The sequence below is a fragment of the Falco peregrinus genome, chromosome 11 (genome assembly GCF_023634155.1).
Source record: "Falco peregrinus isolate bFalPer1 chromosome 11, bFalPer1.pri, whole genome shotgun sequence".
Taxonomy (NCBI): domain Eukaryota; kingdom Metazoa; phylum Chordata; class Aves; order Falconiformes; family Falconidae; genus Falco; species Falco peregrinus.
In genome coordinates this window covers 20,615,964-20,632,638 of record NC_073731.1, presented here as the reverse complement: position 1 = coordinate 20,632,638, position 16,675 = coordinate 20,615,964, and the positions used below count along the sequence as shown (strand labels likewise).

The following is a 16,675-nucleotide window of genomic DNA, read 5'->3' as shown; positions in this document are numbered from 1 at the left end:
CTTCTCTGCTGTTGGAGTGTCAGAATCTGCCCAAACATGAGTTGGAGGGAGTCTGATCAAGAAGCCGTAACTCTCTGTGCATTTCCTGCACCTTACAGGAATTTCTTGCAATGTAAGCACTTGTAGCTTGGAAGAATAAAATTTTTGCTTGCTTTGCAAGGGAAAGATAATGAGTCCCTCAGCTTCTGCTAGCAATACAATAGAAAAGAAAACAGGATGAAAATGAAGCTGTGCAATAATATCTTTCTCACAAAATCTTTGCAGCACCACAGGTATGTAAAATGCTATTTATTCAAGCTGCTGTGATACGAAGGGATGCATATTCTTCCCGGAAGGATAGCTTGTGGGATTACACACGTCAAAGAAGATTATGTGTGATGGAAATGACTGCTAAGTCTAACAATTGAAAAAGCTGTTTTGCAAATTATTTTTGTGTACGTACAATATTCATGTCAAACTGTCAGCATAATTGACTGCAAGTTGATAGGAAAATTATGTCTTTGCTGCAAAAGCTCAGTAAAGAGGGAAAGATGGGTTCTAAATGAAGATGAATATTGGCACAGGGGGTTTGAAAATTTCAGTGAAGCATTTGCTCTGTGAAAGAGACACAGGAGCCAAATTCATTCCTGTCGTAGCGCTGTTAACCTCAAAGGGCCATGACACCAGGGATGAATTTGATCCACTTATCAGAATAATTCAATATTTATTTTGTTGTAAAATTGGCAGGAAAATTGTTGCAGGTGTTCATTTAACTTTCTAATTTTCAGCTTTTCATCACAGTCTGTGCTGAGTGATGCCTGTCAACACAGCAAAATTATTTTCAGCAGTACAATCAATAGTACAAACACGTCCTTTGTTGAAGAAGTGCCAGGAGGGCTGAAGTTTTTCTGTGATCCTGGTTGATTCCAGATTTAACTGCCATATCAGGACATGATGAAGTCTTGACTTTTACAGGGCTGTCATGTTTATACAGAATCTCAGAGAGAGAAGCTTAGGACAGCAGTAGTAAATGTGGCAGTGCACGTTTCTACTAATACGGAGCAGAGCTCCATGTCTATTTGGCTAATGTAATAATTACACATTTCGTGTTAGTTTAATTCCGTAGAGTCCTGGATAATATAATGCAGAATCCGCTACCTGTGTTCATGGTTAGTAATGCCCTTCTGTGCAAGGAGCCCTTTTTATTTGTAGGACACTGCTCATGGTCTTAGGCACTCTACAGCGTAAGCAAAGATGTTGACAATCCGTTGATGCTTTATGTAACATGTTTGGCCAGTCTACATTAAAGACCACGAGCGTAATATCGCATTCAACATAGGAAAATGTTCAGTGGGAAGCCTGAGGAATCAGATGTCTTAGTGGAAATTTACACTTAGATAAGATGTGTTTTCAGACTTAGCTGCCATGCCTTTAAGATGTGTGGGCCTGTTTCTTGTTTGTTCTAAGGCTACTTTAACAAAACAGAAGAGGAGTTGTAATTTATTTCTATTTTAAGGCTCCCTTTCCTTGCCAAAAAAGTATGAAAAAGTCATATTGTGAGGGTGAAAATATGCCTACCTACGCATTCGTATCACTTTTATTCCAAACGTATTCCTTCCTCAGCTGGTGGTTGACTGGTAATACTGTGTTAGAATTAATGTTTAATGTTCTCAGTCCAGATATTATGGAATTAGAAATTATTAATTAGAAATTACCCAAAGATTATGGAATGAGGAATTCACCTGTGGTACAGTGAAGTTGCAGGAGGAGGGTGACAGTGGTGCTGGAAGGGACTGATGTCCCTGTGATGAACCTCTTCCCCTGGCAGGATGTTCCCAGCTGAGCTGGCACCCTGGCCACCGAAACCTGGGCTGGACAGCTGAGCAGATTGTTTTGTGTAACTCTTGGTGGATAGTAGAGGGGGAGACAGGTGAAAAGGGACAACTATGATACTTTCCCAAGCTGTCAGCTAAGGTCCAGCTTTGGCCCCCATTTGCGGTCTGGGAGGACACTGTTACACTGTGAAAGCAAAGAAAAAATATTTTTTAAATGGTGGGATTTTTTTTTTAAACCTTTTCTGTCTTGTTCTACAGCATAATGAAAGCTCAAGGGGAGTGTGTTCCCACCCAGTGGTAGGTTAAGATAAAACTAGAGGTGATGGTTTGGTTCTCAGGCCAGAGTGGAGTTAATCAGAGCTTTGCATTTGGTATGCCAAGACTGGGCAGGCACAAATTCACACTGATTTTGCTCCAAGTGGTGGAAATTTCACAAGATGACTGGCTCCCAGGATTTTTGCTTCCTCAAATGGTAAAAATGACCAGAATTAACAATGCCAGTCTCCTCTGGCGTCTGAAGGGTTGTGAGAAAATAAGGCCGTTCTGGTGTATGATCGGTTTTGAAATCCTGAAAGCAGAACTGGAGAAGAATTCAGATCCAAGAATTGCAAGATTTTACTTTTTTTTTTTAGGAAAAGAAACCACAGAAGGTTCAGGTAAATGGTGATTAGGAATTTGGTTTAGTTCTAAATGCTTTGAATTATCCATTGTCTTGGATAGAACATTGTAAATTCATACTAGCAAAGAAGAGATTTTGAGCAAGTGATCTAAGGCCCTAACTAAAACATAAACTTTGAGGAAACAGTCTGTTATCTATCTGAACCTATGTTTTCGGAAGGAAGACCTCCTCCTATGAACACTGTGAAGTGAGAAAGGTGATATTGATAATCAGTAGGGAAGTGACTTGAAAAAAGTTCTTGTCAACCCTAGTATTCGCATAAATAAAGTTTAACAAGATAAAATAGTCATATTACGGAAGGTCTTGGATATTAAGCTTTCACTGTGCTTCAGTTGTAAAAGATTTTATAGTGCTGTAAATTATATTATGCACTGGACTTTGCTTTAGTATCTTAGAAACAGAGTAGAGGCATGGGAGACATTTGATAGCTGTGTATGTATCATAAATCACACTACTGTTAATGTTGATGTAGGAACATTACAGTGTTTAAAACAACACCATGAACAAATACTTTTATATTTCATTGACTGTTTGTCCCTCTTGCTGGAATCCAGAAGAATGTGAATTAAGCCAGGAACCGTGTATTTCTTCTGACACTCATTGTCTAAAAATAATGAAATCGTTCCATTAATTACCCAGAACAAGAAGACTATACAAATATCTACTAATGTTCATCATAAAGTCCTGCCCCAGTATCAACATTTTTATTACTTCAATCCAGTGACACTGATTTGTACCAACTGGGTGTCTGGCCCTTTGGCTAAGCCCCAGCCCTTCAGTTAACTCAAAATTGACTCAGAAACGCATGAAAATAGCTAATGCTAGTAAATCGGATAACTTTGTTATTCATTAAAGCTAATAGATGACCCATTATTAGGCCTGAGGGTGTGCAAGCCCACAGGAAAGCGTAATTAGCTGCTGTTGTTAGTTGAGAGTGCATTCTCAGAGCTAAAAAAGCTGGAAGGCTGGACATAAAGCAAAGGCGCTTTGTGTTTTCCTTTGTCTTAAGACAATTTGGCAGGATTATGCTGTATGTAAATATTTACAGTACAGCAGTGTTTTGAAAAAATATTCTGCAGGGTCACTATAGCAACCTGCTTAGGAAACTGTAAATCCACCCAAGAATTATTGAGATCGGGGGGGGGGGGGGGGGGCGGGGGGTGTTTGTGCATATGTGTATGTGCGAGAGAGAAATTTTGCAAGGTTGTTGGAATATTGTTTGAGGCAGTTTGTGTATCCTATGGCAGGCCGCAATGCGAAGGCTGAAAGTCTGCTGCTGAAGGTGCGGGAAGGGTCAGCCAGGAGCATCCTGCCGCCCAGTCCTTGCACCCCAGATTTCTGCTTTATCTGGGACTTGTGCGTTTGGTGTTTCTTTCCCGGGGATGTCAAGGCTGCTTTGTGTCCGGCTGAGGGGGAAAGGTGCACAGGGCTGCAAGCACGGGCAGAAAGTTCCCCTCTGTGCCTGGCCTTGCACAGAGGGCTTTCACAGGAGCAGCCGGGAAGTCCCAGCCCACAGAGGAATGCAGGAGCAGGTTCCTTTGCACCCACACGGCACTGGAAATACAGTGGGGCTGTGTAACTGTGTAGCGACCGGTTGGTTGTTGCTCACACGTATCTGCTGTCATGCAAGCCGTGTGCCCAATTCACTGAGCAACATGTTCTGCTGTCGCTGAACTCCAGGTCCAGTTTGGCAGCATACAGCAAAATGCTTGCTGCTAATGGGTTAGGTCCTCTGCTTCTTTCAAGAACATTAAAGAAGTTGCCAAGTATCTTTTACAAATCCTGTAGGCATCTGTTGTTAAGCTTAAATGCCCCAAACACATGACCCTAGACACCTCTTGGCTTGTCCATCATCAGCATCATTGTTTTGATGAGCAAGTGGGCCAGATGCAACTGATGAGCATCTGTGGCACTAGTTTGGGTCAGTTACCTTCAGTAAATCGGTGTGCACTGCAGAGGTGGCCAGGGGTGCAGAGCAGCTCCACAGCCCAGTGAGCAACCCTGGGACGTGGGGCACGAGGCAGAAGAAACACTCCAGCTGTGATGTGTTAACAGGAATAAAATGTAAGGGAACATGTCGTTCTTCTCCTTATTTATTTGTGTTTCGGTGACAGGCTGCATACCGATTTAAATATGGCTCTACTGTGAGCACAATAGAAGCATATAAAGCGAGGCGAGCCTTCCTCTGCTTCCAGCCTGCACGCGGGAAACAGCCAAAGGACGGAAATACTCACCAGAGAAGCAGGGCTATCTCCCGGTCTGACGGCAAACCCATGTCCTGCCAGGCCTGTCTGTCCTTCCAGACAGTTGGGATTCGTCAGAAATGATTGAAAGCAGAGACACGCGGGGTACGCCTAGCATGCCGTTTTCTCAGACATACCAAAAAACAGCTTTCCGTAGCGCAACTGTGCTCACAGCTTTGCGAGGCTCGTTGTCAGAAGCGTGTTTGAATGCGAGGGATTGAAGCGTTAGGAAAATCTCAGCATAAAATGAAGCGTGGTAAAAGCATAAATGTATTATTGTCTGTTTAGGATCCAATTCTGTTCTCCATAAGCTCCCTGGGAATCGGTGGGGACTGTTTGTAGAGCAAAACACTGCTCCATACCATTTTTTGCTAAGATTGGCAAGATCAGGCTCTTTCTGCTTACTTGTAAGCAGAGCAATTAGAAACAATTCCAGAGTCGACTGCCAGTGTTCCTCTTGAGAGTGGAGGAAAAGAGGAGGGAGGAAAAGGAACAACGTGATTTCTCTCTCAAGGATGAACGTTATGGTGTCTGTGTCACTGACCCATGGTGTATTGGCAGGTGATAACTAGGAAAGAGAACTGGGCAAATTTCCAATGAGTAGCTGTAGTTGGTAGTAAAAATGCAATCTGGCTGCTGTGGCTGAAATAAACGGTCATTAGGACTGATTAAAGTCAGATTTAGGGTGATTCAAACAAGCTAAAAGGGGGAAACCACAGGCGGTTTCACATAGTTTATTATATACTTGTGGAGTTATTTATATGCTTCAGTGTAGTACAGTGAAAATGAGTTATGTTTATAGATTGTAGTCGGGCTTTGGGACAACGCAGGTGATTTTTGATGGAAAAAAATTAGAATAGGATTTTAGAGCATTGGCTGTCTTTTACAGCTGTTGCACTGGTCAGTGATGCTGCAGGTTGCTTTTAAAGATTGCCTCTCTTACCTGTCACGAGAATGTGCTTGGTTTGAATATCACTGTGGCCGTCGTGGGGGCTGGCTAGTGCTGTCAGAAACTTCTGAGAAGGTTTTGGCCTGATTGAAACAGCGTGTTTTGATTGACCAGTATTTTTGTATATTTGTAATATTGAAAAAATATTTTAAAACTATTAAAAGTATCACAAAAGAAACTTTTGGGGATTGCCCAGATTCAGCATAGCAAGATATTTTGAAGTTGCAATATGTTTACAGGGCAGGAAAAATGTTTTGTAGTAGGATTTATTTGTGTAACTGTGAGCTGGGAATCAGGTTCCCTATGTTAAGCTGGAGTAAGTCTGTCATAAGTGACATCAAGATCAGGCTTACTACATTGCATTTATTTGCTTCAATTCTCATAAAACCAGTAGATGGAGAAAAGGAGGTTTTTTCCATTGTGATACCGGTAGGAGCATCTTGCATTTCTCTGATCTATTCCTGCCATTTCCTTGATAGAATTTATGTACTTTGTGTCAGGCTATGTGTATGTATGCAAAAGTGTAAATTTATGGCTGCATTTATAGTATTAAGCAAGTATTTATTGGTTTTAAACACCATTAGTCTGGAAATCGACCAGAACTTTGACCTTTTTATGATGTGATTTACTGCCATGAGCCTTCAAATTCCATGGACTCCATTTAAGCAAGTTTCAGGTCTTGGCAGGACAAAAACCTGAGTTGGAGCTATCTTTAAACCAGTGGAGTATTGCTTAATTGAGCAAGTAACTGCACTGTAGTGACCAAGATGATCAGTTAAAGGTGCAGGGGAAGCCCTGCTCTCCTGCAGGCTGGGGCTAATGTCATTGCCAGGGCACATGTTGATGGAGGGGCATCCTTCAGGAGCGTCCTAGTTCATGTAAGAGGAGCACATTTTTTGACAGCTGCTACAAATAAGGGCTAAGGGGTCAGCTCCCTAATTTGTCGCTGTGTAAACAAGAGATTCCAGGCATATTTGCTTTCGCCATGCAAATAGGGAAGGCAGCTACCTTGTTCTGCTCAAGATAAAGTGAGTTTTGGAGGAATGTGGTTTCCTTAGACCAGGGCTTGGTTGGTGTTGCAATGAGTTTCTGCTCAGTTCTGACTGTAATAGTTTAAGGTGAGGTCCTGTGTTGGCTTCCCAGGGTGGTGGGAATGCCTGGCTGGTTTGGGATGATGAGCCAGGGTGCAGGGCCATTGCGCATTCTGCTCTCTGCTCCTCATGGCTGCCTTCCCATGGGGATGCTCCTGGGGGATGGCGCTCCCATGCCTGCCATGCAAGCAGGGAGAGGGGCTGCCTTTTTGCCTTTCCCCCTCACTGCATCCCACTCCACTCCCCACAGGCAGTGTAGGCAGGAGGCTCAGATCCCTGAACTGCAGGCATTCAGTGGTCTGTGCCAGTTTGGGGGAGCTGCCAGAAGCTGCCTTTGTGGAGCCCGTATGACTGTGCTTTGACTTGGACCCCAGTGTCTGTATTTTCACCTGTCTGGTGCTTGATGGTCTCCTAGCAAAGGAAAATGCTCTTTGCATGTGGGTGGTGCTGCTGTGTACCTGTTACACTACGCTGTTCCCGTGAGTTGTTGCAGATGGTGGTGGCTTCCCTCGTGTAGAAACTGGCAGGGAGCAGCAAGGAGAGAGCAGGGACAGCCACAGGGCTCTGCTGCATGGTGAGACCACACTAAGTACCAGTCTGGAGGTTTCCATCCTCCCTTGCACCTGCAAGCCAGGACCTCACCATCACCATTGCAGTTATTGTTGGCCCAACTCTATTGGTTAATGTGTCCAAGCTGCCCAAATAATTTACCAGGCTTGGTCACCTTGAAAAGTCGGTGGAAAGGGAGAACTTTGTCTCCTACCTCTGACAGAGCCTCAGGTCACATAAATCACTGCTGCTCTTTTGAAATCTGTTTACATCAGCTGAGAGCCTAACCCCTGACATCTGTACTGGGCATGGTGTTGAGAAGAAAGAAAGTGCCATAGGCGTATTAAGAGGCATATCTGTGTGCAGAAGAGTTTAAAAATTGAACGATAATTCAAAATAACGGCCTTGCAGACAGGCTCCTGCCTTGCATGAAGAAAAATATATGACGTGACATGGGGCTGTTCTGCTTCAGTGCCCTGATGGCAGCTCCCTCCCGGCGCCTGGCAGGCCCCAAGAGCACCTTTGGGCAGGGCCAGGGCACTTTCCGTGCTGACATGGAGAATTGGGCAGATGCTTCATCTGCTGCTGCTGCAGCAAGGGCCATCTTTCTGTGAACATCCTCTGTGGCCTGGGGTTTGGCACAGTGAAGTGTTAGGTGGCACTTCTGTAGACGTGCAAAGAAAAGTTGTCGATAGTCACATTTTTTATCTGGTCATCATGGCATATTCACTGATACAAGTAGTTGCGTATGGTGCCAGCAACAGTGAATTGGTTTATTTGCATTTAATTTGTGCATATCATTGTACTGGCCTTGGCTGTGAGGTACATATCAATAGTCAGCGGTTACCATTCAGTGATAAGAAAATATTATTTAGTTGCATTCAATTATTGTCACATTGTAAAGTTGATACAGAAATTGGAAAAAAGGAACTTTACCTATCCAGCCAGTAGCAGTTTGATTTATGCTCTGACCTTTCTTCAGAAGAAATGAATATACGTTTTTGATGGAGAAATGACCATTTGTAATGTGGGACTACATTTTGAGTTGTTTTTTTCTTTTTTTTTACTTCACCTGCATGAATCTGCATTTTCTGAATTAATGAGAACTTTTTTGCCTTTGATTCAAGTGGGACATGGTCAGCTCTGATTTTGCTTGTTATTTGGGAGCATTTCTTATGATACCTTTAATGAGCCAGGCTTAAAATAGAATGCATTTACTGCATTTGATTCCCACTGTTTCATACCATGTGGTGTGAACAAGCACTGGTGGATGTGTACTTCTTTTCCCAGCTGAAATACTGGCAGTTTAGAGTACTAGACACACACACTCGCCTTTGACTCGGTTGTGTTCATACAATGTGCTGTATGAAATATTAACAGGTTGAATCTGCAGTGTCAGGCAGAAAATGCGTGAACCAAAGTGATTTAAGAATAGGCTGTGAGTCAGGGCAGGCAGCTCTGGTTTCCATAATAGATACAATTAGAAGAAATGTAGAATGTATTCATTTTTTTGAATAGGATGTAGGGGGGAGAGACAGGAGGGAACCGTCAATTTGTGTGTCTGGACGCTAAATAGAAATGTTTATAAATGATTAGTTGAATTTGCTGATGCATTCATTAGAGAAACTCCCGTCAGCGGCTGGGAAAGTGAGAGGAGCTGTGAACAGGGAACAAGAGGCAGCTCATAAAGGCAAGTGAGACTGAACGGCAGCCAAGGGAGAGGAGTAATCGGCGGGGCAGCGCGGAGGCGCTGGGCGAGGACCACGCTGACATGCTCCCGCTACTTTTTTTTTTTTTTTTTGCTTCTCTTCAGAGGCCCATCAGGCGACTCCCCTTTTGTGCTAATCTGAGCAAGCAAAAAAAGTTTGCTTAATTAAAAGCCTGTCTTTTCTTCCTTCTCTAAAGGAGCTGGGGGAAAATAGCGTGCGCTTCTGAGGGAGAGGGAGGGCTGGGAACGCCTGGTCGGGTCTCACCCCGACAATCCCACTCACTGTTAAGAAATAGGACAGTGAGTCAGTTCATTCAAGTGGATGCTGTTTATTCAATGGGACATTCTTCCTGTAAAACTCTAATAAAACCAAAGCCTCCCCTACGCAGTAGGGAAGGGGAAGGGGTTTTGTGCACAGACTGTTTATTTACAGACGTTTTCTGGAGAAAAAGGTGAGAAGAAGAAAGGAGGAAAGGAAAAGGAAAGTAAGGTGCAGAGCTATAAACACATTTGGGAGTAAACTGGGGCTGGTACAGTCTAGCCTGTTACCTTTTCCGTCATATATCCTGCTCCTAAGCTGTTATAATAAACCTTACCTGTTAAAAACAAGCCGTTTGCTGGAGCTTTCAAAATGACTGCTTTGCTCTGGTTATTTGCAGAGTACAGACGGGTGCCTGAAGCTTTTATTCCTGATGAGAACTACAGATGCTGGCCATCTTACCATCATAAGGGCTGCCTCCTCTCTGTGTTTGACGTCAATGAAGCCATTGAGATCTGTGACAGCTACGCTCAGTGCAAAGCGTTCGTCCTAACTAACCAGACAACTTGGACAGGTAGGTTGTGGATGCTGCAGAGCAGAAGCAGCAGCTGAGTCACATATTCTGGTTGTTTTAAGTTATAATACAGTTTGAGGTGCATGCTGTGCTGGGCTGCGGTCGCCAACAGCAGCAGCTAGAAGTGGGATAGTTTCTGAAGCTCCAGCTGAGGCAGTTTTTGTTTACGGTGGGGCTTCTCTTTGCCAGCTGTCAGGGGAGCAGGAGCCTGTGGACAGACTCAGAGGGCTACAGCACATGGACCATAGGTCTCCAGACCGTGGGGTCTGAAAGTTTATTACATCTGGATTTAAATAAATCTTTTCAATCCATATGGTTGTTGCAGTTTGACACAAAACCAAACAGGTTCTCCCATGCATCTAGCTGGGACTTCCCGGCTGATGTCAGAGATGCCCTGCTGCTGGCAGGAACACTGTGCTTCTAGCAGCAGGGCTTTGGCTAAAGGACATTGAGAAGGGAGGGTTTAAAATCAGGTAGAAGTATAGAAGTAGAACCTCCAGGGGAAAATCCCATTTGCTACCACAACTCATTTTCTTGTCTAACAGAATACACTTGTTGAAAAGAGAAATACATTTTGCAAAAGGCCTGTGGGCCTGGCAGTCCCGGTGCGGTTCCCCTGAAGGCAGGCAGTCGGTGCCGATTGACATCAAGCAAAGAATTGGCACTGGCTCGCTGCTGCTGCACCAGGCTTGTGCCTATTGCAAGCGATTCCAGAGCAATATGAGAAACAAAAACGTTACCAGTCTCTGCTAAAAATCTCCGGTAGCTGCAGCTCCAGAGTGGCTGTGGGGTTCAAAGAGCTGAATGCTGCAACTGGCTCCCAGCTCAGCTGGCAGTGTTCCCCTGAGCACGCTGCATCCCTTGAAGGGTAAAGAAAAAGACATGTTGGTGCCTGTAAGGTGCAGTGGACCAAATCCACGTCTTTCATAACGTCCTGAGGTAAAGCTGCCACTGAAGTCAGGAGTCAGGGTGAGTTTTTGTTCTGAGATGGCTGGTTGTGGACATGTGGCCTTTCCCACCTTGCGACTGCTGTGTGTCATCTCCCCATGCGCTGGGCTGGTTCCCTGCCTGTGATGGCCATTTTCTGCTAAGGCCAGGTCAGCAACCCTGCTCCTGTCTTTAAGAGGCAGGGTAGCTGATGCTAGCCACACTTTGGGAAAGCTGATTGAAGTCCTTGCTCTGCCACAGACTTCAGTGTGGCAAGTTATTTAGGCTCAGAGGCTCATTTTCTGTCTGTACATCTGCAATCACAACATATCTTAACCTTAAAGTAAAAATCTACCCTTGCTTTAGTTGTGCTTACTTGACCGATGTAAACACACACCGCAGCCAGGCTTATATACACGCCTAGCAGGTCCTCAGCTCTGAAAGCATCACAAATGAGTAGAATCTTTTTGTACGTATGTTTTGTATGTTTCACAGTATTTTAGGTAGTAGTGCTACAGCTTTCTGCATTTTTTATGCTTCTGGGTGGTGTTAAGAAAGACTTCCATGGAACCTAGAAAAAAGTAATTTATATTAACCTTGCCTGTGGCTAACTGGTGACTACTAGGTCATCATGTCAGACTATTGAAGTTAATTAATGTACTGAAAAAGTAATTATTACTTTTCACAGGGAAATTCATAGGAAGTTTAGAGCAGCTCATGTCTCAAGTTGCAATATTAAAAGCAAATGAGACATCGTAGCAATATTTCTAGTCTTATTTACCATTTCCTTTACCTTGTCATTCCTGATGCAAGAGCACTTGAATCCCTGAAACTAGCAGCATGGAAATGTGTTCAGTAGCTGAAGCATCCCATTTGCCATGTGATACTTTTTAAGAAAATAGTGTTATGGGAGCCCCCTAGAGAGGCAGGCTGGGAGTAAATAGCATTTGATTTTCTGAAGTTTAGAGAGAGGGAAAGCAGAGGTTGAACAGATGTGGAAAGTATCTCTGTGGCCTCTGCTGCCAGGGCAGGCCATGGCAGTGCGGGTCCGTGGGGCGGCAGGGCTGTGGGTACGATGCCAGGTCAGTAAGCACGGGGAGATCCATGAACTGCACTGCAACTCCCACAGCCACTGGTGAGTGAACCGTCATCAAACTCTCAGCCCCCACGGGCCTCGGATGTATATATGGCAGGTGCCTTACACTACCCAGGCTGTGATCGCTTGCTGGTGCTTTTTGTATGACGAATAGAAACCTTGTTCCAGCTTGTTTAAAACCCAGAGCTACAAAGTGATCAGCAAGGGCTATTTCAGAGAAAGTCCTGTTGCACTGATCAGTTTTGCTAAGATTCAAGCATGCAAAGGTGATTCTGCTCCTGTAATCAAATGAATGTCCTTCATTTAAGCCCTGAACTCAAGCCTGTTTGTATCAGTGGGAGACTTTTCTGAAGATCATGTGAAATTTGTATTAAAATTTTCAGACCTTTCCTTCGTTTACAATGTTAGCTGTGCACAGCCAGATCTTGACCATATTTAGATGAGAGTAAACATACCGTACCCAGGAGAGATTTGGTGTCAGTTTAGATGAAAACATTTCAGGTTTATACCAGTTGAAGTTCAGAGAGTTCAGTCTTGGGTTGCCTGAAGAATGCATAGATTGAAGAAGGATATGAAATGTCAATAATTTGAGGTAGGCAACCTTTTGCTCATCACTTCTAAGGTGTTGTGGTTTTTTTTTTCCTTCCATCCCACCTCCCTCTTTCCTGTTTGGTGCAGGTCGGCAGCTTGTCTTCTTCAAGATGGCCTCAAATCATATCATGCCTGATCCTGACAAGATAACATATGTGAAGGTGACAGACTGACACCTAAAGTGGCCCAGTCTGACGCGTGAGTGATAAGAGCTGTTTGTGTATAAATATAGGCAGCTGTTAGGTAGAAGGTGGCTGTGACCAGCGAAATAATTGCACTATTACTCATTCTAATCTATAGAGTGCTAAACAAAACTTTAAAGAAATAACCTGCATGACCAGGATGAATGTGCAATAACACAACATTTTGAAAATGTGATTATTTTTTTTTTTTTTTAAACAAAGCAAAATACCAGATATGATACACTGTTAGGGTATAATTTTGGTTATAAATCAGCTGGCAGCTCTGGCTTTTCTAACCAAGGTTAGCATAACTTTTCTGACCTGTACATCTGTATACAGTGATGCAAATTGATAATTTCTATGAGAAGTCTGTATCCTCCATGCTGATATTTATTTGGGCACGTACAATCACAACAGAGGAACTAACTGAAGCATATCGGTTTGTAAGCTGAAAAGCAAACGTTACTGAGACAATCAGCATTTGTGTTAAAGCTATCGAGTATGCGATGCCGGAGTGTTTGTCAAAAGGAAGCAATTGGTTATGTTTAGAAGTGCAAGACTCTAGCTGATTTTCATTTTTGCTTCCAATGTTATCATAAAGTTTCATTTTTAATTTAGAAGAGCCATTTCATAGCAAATCACATAAGCATATGAATAGTCCCCCTGAAAGGGCAGGGACTTACCCAAGTGCCAAGTGCTTTGCTGAATAGGCATAGGCCTAAGCATATGCTTACAATTAAGCCTGTGCTTAAGACTTTTCGTTGAATGAGTTTGAATTGTTCAGGAAGCCACATCTTTGACACTGGCAAAGCAATCCAGCTGGTGCAACAGTACTAGTTTAATGACTATCTTGCAGTTATCCGTATTTTTTGTCATCAAATCCTTGGTTTTCTGAGGCACCGCTTGCTAATTCTTAGAGTGAATGAAGTAAATGACCTTAATAATGTCAAGTGAATGCTAGCCTTAATTCTATATAAAATGCATTTTACAGGCATGGTGTGTCTAGAGAATTTGCTTTCAGTGAAAGCCATAAAGTAAATGCTAAAGTGAGCAATGTCATACTATTTGTAGTTTGTACAGTCAGGAAAAAAATGTGCTTTTGTTTCTCAAATTGTTTATTTTTGTAAAAAAAAAAAATAAAAGATAAATTCCGTATCTTTCATACTGGATTTTTTTGTGTTGCGAATAAATGCCTAGATACAGCAAAGATTTAGACATAATGTATTGTATGTAAACTTAAGCCTGGGATATTTTTTGCAGGAAGGAACTGAGGTTGTTGCAGTGTCTCCCAGTGACGGGCATGTTCCCGTGGTCCATGGTGGCTTTGTCTGTGTGGTTGCCCGTCATGAAGCAACCATTAGAAGACAACGCTTGAGTAGCCATTCGTACTCTGTGATTTGAGTCACTGGTACCAGCCTTCTAACATTTGGAAGGGGCAAGGATGAGAGTATAACCTGAAGGAATTGTTCGTTGGGCTAAATGGTGTACTTTCTTTACCCAGGAGGGTCAGGGAAGGAGCGTAGAGGCACCAGGGAAGCCAGGAGCAGTGTCACCATGCAGGAGAGATGGTCCAACTGTGACAACATCAGCAGCAGGTCTTGTCTCACTGCGGTTTCTCGGAGGTCACTGATACCCTAATGACTTCTGGCAATTGGCTGAAATGACATGCTGTAACCGCTGTAACTCACAAATTATCAAACTCCCAGCCGTAATAGCTCAGCTGATTGTGTCGCTGTGCACTTAGGAACCCATCAATCATGCTGTGGTAATAAACAAACACTACAGATTCTTTTAAAATTGCTACATAAATCATGCCAACACATACTGCACAGTTCATTGAAGTGATATGGGTTGCTGGCACTGAGGTGCTGGTATGTATTTTGAAAGTCTTCAACCTCCTGTGATTGCCTTCCCATTAAGTGCCATACACCGTTCCAAAAATATTCAGCATTTAAAACCACTGTGAACAGTTAAATTCTTTAGTTGCATTCCTAGGTAAAAAATATCAACATCTAAAAGAAAAAAACAGGTATCTGGGGTAATTCTTTAATGTTGTAATCAGGTAACTTGGGTTAATTTCATTCCATCACTTCCCAATTACTAGAAAAAAATGCCTAAGTCAGGAATTGTTTATCCGTGGAACTAAACAAACTTGCCAAACCAATTTACATCAGCTTTTGCAAACAGAGATCAAGTAAGCAAGAAAGAAACGCAGCCATGAGCCAAGAAGCTGGATTCTAAATTTCAGCAGTAATCAACTTTATACAGGCAGTTTTATAACTCTTCAAGACTAAGGCTTTCCAGTGGAAATGCTGATTAAAATCTTAATGAGAGAGGCGTGATACTACAATAAGTGAATTTAATAGCTGTAATAAGCACTGGTAAAAGTCTGAATTTATGGGGAGAAAGTGTCTTTGGCACTGTGGGTCTGATTCAGCTAAGTGCCTGGCTGGTGCTTGTGGTATCAAAACCCCTGAGAAGCTACAGAGGAGGAGGAGGAGGAAGCAAGGCATAAAGCGAGCTGGCAGGTCTGGACCAGTCAGCCAGGGAGCTGCTCCACCTTTTCTGTGGAAAAGGTATTTCTATCTGGTTTTCCCCCTAACATTTTGACTGCTTTTTACATTTCCTGGCTTCCTCAAGCCACAAGGTAGAAACGTGAAAGAAGACACCCACAGGGCTTTAAACGACTGATGTCTGCGTGCGCTCATGCACGTGTGTGTATGTGTATACATATTTATGTGCGTGTCATGCTGAACAGGGAGAGCTTATTTCCTCAGTGAAAAACCAATTGGCTGTGCAAAAAATGAAGTGCTAAACAGGATGTTGAGTTCATCTGGAGAGGTGAGAGCTGTGTGAAGGAGTGGGTGCTGCAGCTCTGCACTGGGCTGTGCTGGTGTTCGGGCCAGTCCAGAACCGCATTGCCCCGGCCAGCCTGTGTCTCAGAGTACCTCTGAGAGCTGCCCACCGGCTCCATGATGGTTTGGGGAAGGGGTGGCACTAGCCCCACCACTGGGAACAGACTCCAGGCCCCAAAGTGGGCAGTGCTCAGCATCACCTCAGGCCTGGCATCCTGAGGGTTGTAGCAGAGACATGCTGAGAGCTTTGGTCGTTGCTTAGACCAAAATAAAATGTGTTCTTCTTTCTGTATCTTGCCTGAGCCTACTGTTTTCTATCTGGTCATTTTTCAAAGCTTTCTCCTCAACTTCAATGTGTCTTTTAAGTGGGAAAGTGAGGTCTCATCTATTCAGCTCCAGAAACAGGATGTTACAACTCGCATCATATCAAAGATAAATCTGTGGTGAAATTAGTGATATCGCCATGAGCATTCATCACCCTGAGAGAAAGCCTGAAAACAAGTGGGCCCTGCTGCCAGCTGAGGAGCTCAGGTAAGTTTATATAGAGAGTGAAGGGGGTTGGATGGGCAGGGAGGCAGTGGTGAAGAATCTCAGAGATGTTCTTCCAACAGAGGATAAAGGAGTTCAGTGTAAGTACAACTATTCCTAATGTGCTTTGCACTGCCTCTCCCTGCTTCACGGAGGCATTTTGCTTAGTACTTCTGCCAGCTATGACCACCAAATTTCCCATAAGATCTGTGAGAAGGATGGTAGTGGGGTGCAGAGAGGACAGCAGCTCAGAGTGAGGGCAGGTCTTCCTATTGCAAGTTACTGTGTGTGGTGCGGTAACCTCTGGCGACCACCGTCCTGGAGCAGGACCCAGCTGTGGTAGGTGCACAGTGAAGACCTTGTCCCTGCCTCTGAAATTCACCTTACCAGCTTGTACCACAGCTCATGACAGGTCAATGCAGCTTTGCGTTCGTACCAGGTGAGTGAAGGAATAGACGTAGTGACTAATCAATCACAGACAAGCATCCTGAGAAACAGCTACCCACATGGGCTGTCTGCTACAGCTACAGAGGGCAGAGCCCCAGCAGCTCCCCAGGACTGCTCTGCACGGCTGCTTTCCCACAGCCCACTGTAACAGACACCTGGGGACGTGCAGAGGCGTGCATGACA

The 16,675-nt window shown here is 43.8% G+C and overlaps 1 protein-coding gene across 1 annotated transcript in view; it reads left to right on the top strand.

Annotated features, from left to right (window-relative positions):
- The window catches only part of PKDCC (protein kinase domain containing, cytoplasmic), a 37,247-nt gene extending 23,423 nt beyond the window's left edge, over positions 1-13,824 (top strand). Inside the window, exons 6-7 of the mRNA XM_055816491.1 lie at positions 9,693-9,866; positions 12,568-13,824. Of these exons, the coding sequence (XP_055672466.1) occupies positions 9,693-9,866; positions 12,568-12,653 (260 nt within the window). The 3' untranslated portion in view covers positions 12,654-13,824. The remainder of the gene's footprint in view (positions 1-9,692; positions 9,867-12,567) is intronic.
- Positions 13,825-16,675: the final 2,851 nt, after the last annotated feature.